This window comes from Lactuca saligna, chromosome 4 (genome assembly GCF_052625555.1).
Source record: "Lactuca saligna cultivar CGN05327 chromosome 4, ASM5262555v1, whole genome shotgun sequence".
Lineage (NCBI taxonomy): Eukaryota > Viridiplantae > Streptophyta > Magnoliopsida > Asterales > Asteraceae > Lactuca > Lactuca saligna.
In genome coordinates, this window is record NC_136420.1 from 296,754,982 (window position 1) to 296,761,744 (window position 6,763).

At 36.0% G+C, this 6,763-nt stretch overlaps 1 protein-coding gene across 1 annotated transcript; it reads left to right on the plus strand.

The window, feature by feature from the left end:
- Nucleotides 1-3,903: 3,903 nt before the first annotated feature.
- On the plus strand, nucleotides 3,904-6,484 carry LOC145043832 (growth-regulating factor 2-like). The gene is made up of 4 exons (XM_078992594.1): nucleotides 3,904-4,408; nucleotides 4,972-5,199; nucleotides 5,282-5,600; nucleotides 5,701-6,484. The coding sequence occupies exons 1-4, from the start codon at nucleotides 4,063-4,065 to the stop codon at nucleotides 6,314-6,316; spliced, it is 1,509 nt and encodes a 502-aa protein (XP_078848720.1). The 5' UTR covers nucleotides 3,904-4,062; the 3' UTR covers nucleotides 6,317-6,484.
- The last annotated feature ends 279 nt before the right edge of the window (nucleotides 6,485-6,763 follow it).

Here is a 6,763-nt window from a genome sequence, read left to right on the forward strand (position 1 = left end):
ACTAGTATATCATATGGTTTATGTCAAATGCATGCTAGTTATAGGTTTAATGCCTTGGAAACCATTTGCATGTATAATTAGTGAAAACATAGATCCAAGGTATTTAGGGTTGTATGTGCACCATAGGATGTTGTATTATACCAAAACCCAACAAATTATACGTGCTATGTCAGCTAATTTCACTCATCCCATCGAAATAGAGATAGGTTCTTCAAGAAGGAAGAAATATCTACCCATAAGAACGCTTAGTGGCACCGTTTTCTCCTATCTGGTCTCATCAACATGAAGTAACTAGTCAATCAACATGATCATCAGCGTCATTGAACATTTGGTGCTGTAGAAAAGACGCAGAGTCAGCGTCAACTATCTCCACAAGGAGGTTGATGCATTCAACGAATGACATGATGATCCTTTCAAAGTAGACTAGTTAGATAAATTCACTATCGATAAAGAAGAAAATATAGGAAATTTTAGTAGAAAAACATACAATGTATACTTCTTTGGTAAAATCAAAGTTAAAGGAAATCTTTTAATGCATAAACTCAAAAAACAAACTAAAACTGTAGTAGCTTATGTTCATAAATTTAAAAGTAGAGAAGCAACAAATAAACTATCATTTTCTAAACAAACAAAACCAAACCATAAAAATATCGTCTTCCGTGAGTGCAGTAAGCATAATTTTGTTCTCATAATCAAACATCTTTCCTTCATCGCTATTGAAAAGAACTTTATAAACAGCGTCACAAGGTTGACTGATGGAGATGGGTTTAGTCCCTTGACATAGAAGACATCCTTCAGCTTGATTGTCCTGTATTCAAAAGTTCCAACACCCATAATAGCTCTTCCACTATTATCACTAAAAACCACCATTGGACCATCCTTCTTTGCAAAGTATGTTAAGAGGGACTTGACACTAGTCATGTGTCTAGAGCTTCCACTGTCTAGGTACCAAGTTTGTCATAGATTTAGGCTTGATCCTTTGACAACATGAGAATCATTAGTGTCATACATGTTAAGATTACCATCAGGGGAATCATTGATAAGAGCCATCAGACCCTAATCATTTAGTCCCTCATCTTTATATGTCTCCTCTTCTTTCACCCATTCTTCACGGTCCTCTTGTTTTTCAATGAAAACTTTTAGCAAATAAATGTTTTTTTCTTCATGTGGGCCACCAACTTCTTGTACAAAACTTCATAGTTTCTAGGACTTTGAACTTCTTTCTTCTCTTTGCAGTTATTAGCAAAATCGTCAGGACTACCACAGTTCAAACATTTACTTGATTTTTTCTTTTTAGAAGAGGATCTCCTCGTTGAACTACTTCCCTTATACTAAGCTCTTCAAACCCAACTTAATTTGCTTTCTTCGTAACATTTAACAATAAGAGCAACGCTGACAACAATTTCATCAGTGAGATCATCATTACTCTCCTCACCCTGATCTGAGATATCTGAGTTGCTTAGATCCATAACATTGATCTTTTCACTATTCTTAAGAACATCAACGTGATGTTCCCAACTTTTCCCAAGAGAGTCGAGAAACTTCATAACCAACTGAGATGAATGCTTGATAGTTCCTAGCCAATACATATCATAACCAAATAATTAAACCTATTGAAGGTTTGGGTAAGTGGCTCACCTTGTTGAGCAAAGAAATGCTCATATCTTCGATTGAGGTTGTTAATGGTTGTTCTCTGGACTTCCACGGTGCCTTCATAAGCCACTTTCAGCGTTCCCATCATCTCTTGGGCGGAGTCACAATTCTGTAGAAGATGATACACATGATAGGGAAGAGAGTTTCCTATCGTTGCTCTGGCTTTTACATCAAGATTAATCAACCTCTTGTCAACGTCGTCATAGTTGGTCTCTAGTTTTTGCTTCAGAGGACCAATTGGAGCATTCTTAGCCATGGGTTAGTACATAGAAATGTGAGGACCTTTTCAATAATTACACGCATCTCACAGTCCATGGTTTCAAGAAAAACCATGGCCTTAGTTTTCAACATGGCGAATTTGTGTTAACTGAAAGGAGGAATTTAATTGAGACCAAAGGATTTGTGATTATTAGAAGTTGACATGATTACTTGAGTGTATAAAAAACCTGCTCTGATACCAATTGAAGGTTTGTATTGATCGGATACACTTTAAGTATAAAAACAAAAAAAAGAACTAATCTAAGCAAACAAAGAATAGAAAGTAAATAACACATAGAATTCTTAAAATTGTCTTTCACCAAGGAAGGGTTTGTCTTCACCACAAAAATGGTTTGTCACAAAGACGGTTACCAAGACGAACTCTCTGCATTAGGGTTTAACCTAATGTAGATTATATACTAATCTATACAAGTATATCCCTAGATTGAAGGGATTATATGTAATATGTACTAAGAACCGATCCTAATCAGAAGGATATCGGGTCTGCTATCTATTCTATACTTATCTATATCATTACCTAATATACAAACGATTACATAGAATAACTATACTAAGCGTTGACGCTGATGGACTTGATACGATGATGCTGATAGTGATGTATACGCTGACGCTGACAGATAGGGTGTAGAGTGTTTGACTCATCAGATCATAAAGTGTGACCTTACACTCTTAAGAGGATCCAAATAATTACAAAGGTTGTTATTTCTTTATATTCTTCTTTGGTTGGTGTTTAATCTTTCTACAACTTGCAAGATGATCATTGGTGGGCTTAAATTGTTTATGTTATTTAAAAATTTATAGGTCTTCCGTTGCCTAAATCTTATGTTTTTGAAACTAGTTTTTGAATAAAAAACCAACAATTAATACACTTCCATCTTGTTATAATATGTTTATACCGTGATAACTACAACTCAATGTGCTTTTAAATGAGACTCCATAGTAAGAGATAGCAAGAGGTGGCTCTCATATTGAAAAATGTATCTGTATGCTCTCTCAATGCAAGTTTATGATTCATGAAACCCTAAATCATCTTTGTTACATAATAGTAGAAAAAGATCTTTAAGATGAAAATCTTCGAATGGAATAAATTGATATTGTAGTGACTTTTGAAAAAAATAATTATAGTGTGTCAAAATCGAAAAGGTTTGATAATATAACATTCGTGTCACATCATAATACCTTTTTAATATCATTTCCAACTAAACATAATAAACGGGTAAGGGGGTAATGGAAAACAACAAATGTCACAGTGCAATAGTCACTATTAAACAAAACTCAATACAATATTTGATTAAGAATTAAAAAATATAGTGTGAAAATAAGATTTTTGTGGCATTTACCATTATATTTTATTTGAGGGTTTTTTTGTTTTATTATTATTATTATTGTTATTAGTATTATTATACATAATTCCCAAATTCTTGATTTGGGTTTTTCTTTTTATATAAAATTTTCAACCAAAACTTTCAGAAATGAGAAAACACCCATGGCTTAAATCAATAATATATTTTTTAAAGATAGTTTACAAAGTTACACATTTAATCATAATTACTAGACATTAGTTATATTTATTTATCAATTTTAGATCTTTCATATCTATCTTTAATATTCGATTTTGCATGCACAATATCCATAACTTCCAATACACATAGGACCATCTAGATTCCATCTCTTCTTACCCTTCGGCTTTTTAGGATTTGGGCATAATTGTTGTTATTTTTGTATCATTATTCAATACAAATATTCAATGTTATATCTCTATTTTAATAACCAACTAGTATCAATTTCAATTATTAATTAATAACAAAAACACAATGTAGACTCCAACGAAATCAAAAACCGAATCAAAAACAAGTATGAATCATGATGTGTGTAACTTGCAAAACCACTAAATTACAAGGACTCTTTTACAATTTAACCAAAGTAGACTCCAACGAAATCTTAAACTTCAATCTCCCTTTTAAAGATTTCAATTCCGTCCATTTTTGTTCTAAGCTTCGTCTTCTCCGCAGCTTCAACATTCCAAAATCTTCCAACTTTCTTTCTTCTTCCATCAAGGCTTCCAAAAAACCAGCTTCGAATGCACTTAAGCTCCATGAAAACCCTCTAGAATTCAACACTTCCAAAACCATGGATTTTGGAATTACACCTTTCCACAATACACAGTTCTTAAATCACGACGAAAAAACCAATGGATCTGGGTTCAACAAGCAAGAGAGATCCGACCCGGAACCTCCTGATGATCAAGAACTCTTTCTTCGGACCTCAAAATCTTCAAGAAACGATTACTTTGACCAACCCACCAAGACAATGTCGATGAGATCTGATTCTTTGCTTTCAGTTTCAGCTACTGATACCAACAATATGCTTAGCTTCTCTTCTTCTTCTTCGTCTTCTTCTTCCGCCATTAAAGATGTAAACCAGAGCTCGCTATTTTCTTTCTACCAGCCTTCACCTTCTTACATTCGAAATACAGGTACATATACAAATACACGTATACACGTCTCTCTCTCTCTCTCTCTCTCTCTCTCTCTCTCTCTCTGTGTGTGTTCTTCCATCAATTTCATTTCTGGGTTTTGTTCTTATTGTGTCTGTGATCTTGGAAATATGTAATCGAAACGAAAATCTTGATGTTTTTAGCTTTAAATTAGATCCTATGAAAGATGGTTTTTCGGAAAATGAATACGTGTTTGATGGGTTTTAATCTTTTTCGTCGAATTTAGGGGGTGAGGGAATCGGATCCTAGGGAACAAGCCCAAGAAATGTTTTTAGGTTTCGATTCTCGGTAATTTCTTTTTCCAGCGCTACAGTGACTTGTACTACATGCATTAACAAGTTATACATTTGTCTGTATATCCATTTTCGCCATTTGTGGTCTGAAAAAACCTAGACTTTGATAAGTCTTTTCATTGCTATCAGTGATCTATGTATGTCCTGTTATTCGGAAGCAACTATTTTTTGTTTGAGTCTTGTCAAAATGTCAAGTCTTTTCCTTTCTTCATTTTGAAGGTCGGATTTTAATGGAGTTTTTGGTTTCAGGGTATGGCTATGGAGGATTACAAACAGGTATGCATATGCCGGTTTCAAGGTATAAAGGGCCTTTTACACCTTCTCAATGGATGGAGCTCGAACACCAAGCTTTGATCTACAAATACTTTGTCGCTAATGTCCCAGTTCCATCGCATTTGCTCACTCCACTTCGGAAATCCCTTAACACTTTCCTTTTTCCGGCGACTTCGTCTTCAACCTCTTACGCCCCCAATTCCTGTAAGTAGTAGTTTCAGAACTTATTCCGGCGACTTCGTCTCTTTTCGTGTAAAATTAATGTTTGGTTTTTGGGTTTTTGAAGATGGATGGGGAGCTTTCCATCTGGGATTTTCCGGCAACACCGATCCGGAACCAGGGAGGTGCCGGAGAACCGATGGGAAGAAATGGAGGTGCTCTAGAGATGCTGTTCCCGATCAGAAATACTGTGAAAGACACATCAACAGAGGCCGACATCGTTCAAGAAAGCCTGTGGAAGGCCAAAATGGCCAAGCTAATGTCTCCGTTCCCGCTAAAGTGGGTCCCGTCGTCTCCTCCTCCTCATCTGTACCAGTTTCCGGCACCCGAACATCCACCGCTACTGTCACCGCCGCCGCCAACCACCATAATCCTCCCACCAACAGGTGAGCAGTAGTATAAACGTCAAATCTCTTCCGATTTCTCCTTTCTCTAGTTTTTTAAAACAAACTCAAACTGGTGTCGTGATTGATTGATTGATTTCAGGACACAAGAATCGCAACCATTCACCGCTATAAACTCGTCGGAGACTCTGCTGTTTCCGACGAACTATAACTCTTTCATGGATCCGGTTGCACCGAGCCTGAATCCGACCCCGAATCCGAATCCGAATCCGAACCCACTTCCAAGTTTTGTTAACGAATGGTCAAAAGAAATCAAACAAGACTGGACCCAGCTCTCGATGTCTATTCCCATGGCGTCTTCAGATTTTTCATCGTCTTCAAACTCACCAGCTCAAGAGAAACTTGTCGTTCCACCACTTGGTTTATCTCACGAGTTTGATCTTGACCCGACCCATAAACAAGCATCAAACTGGATACCCATTTCATGGGGGAACACAATGGGGGGTCCATTAGGTGAAGTGTTGAATCGAACTTCTAGCAGTGGGGTCAATAGCAAGAATGCGTCATCATCTTCAGAGATGTGGGACGCCATTAACAACAACAATCTCGGATCTTCTCCAACTGGGGTGTTGCAGAAAACCACATTTGTGTCACTTTCGAATAGCAGTTCAGGGAGTAGCCCGAAAGGGGACAAAAAGGACGATTATGGTGGTGGGCTTTGTGATGAATTGCTTCTTTCAAGTTTCAACACTTGTTAGTTGATCTTGTAAGTTTGAGAAAAGGGAAATGAAGAGAGTTTTCTTTTGTAATTTGTTGGGTTTTTTTTTGACCTTGGTTTTAGACAAAGGTTCATTTTGAAGCCAATTTGGAGAAAAAACATGTGTATCTTCTTGATGGAAATGGATTTGATGCTACGTTTGAAGTGATTGTTGATGTTAGATTTAGTGTTTTTATATTCAAAGATGTTGAAAAATCTATTGTGTATCCTTGAGAATATTAGCAGAAACGATGTGTGTGTTTTCATCTTTTTCAGTTTTTTTATTCCAATCTTGCATGTACAGAAGTCGTTAAGATCTAGATTTTTATCCGATATCATTTTATGTTTTGTAAGATATTGATAGTAAGATAAGGTTATGATTGGAAGATCCTAGCAAAATGAAGTATTTTTGAAATTTATTTGTAATATTTTGTTTGTGCTTAGTATA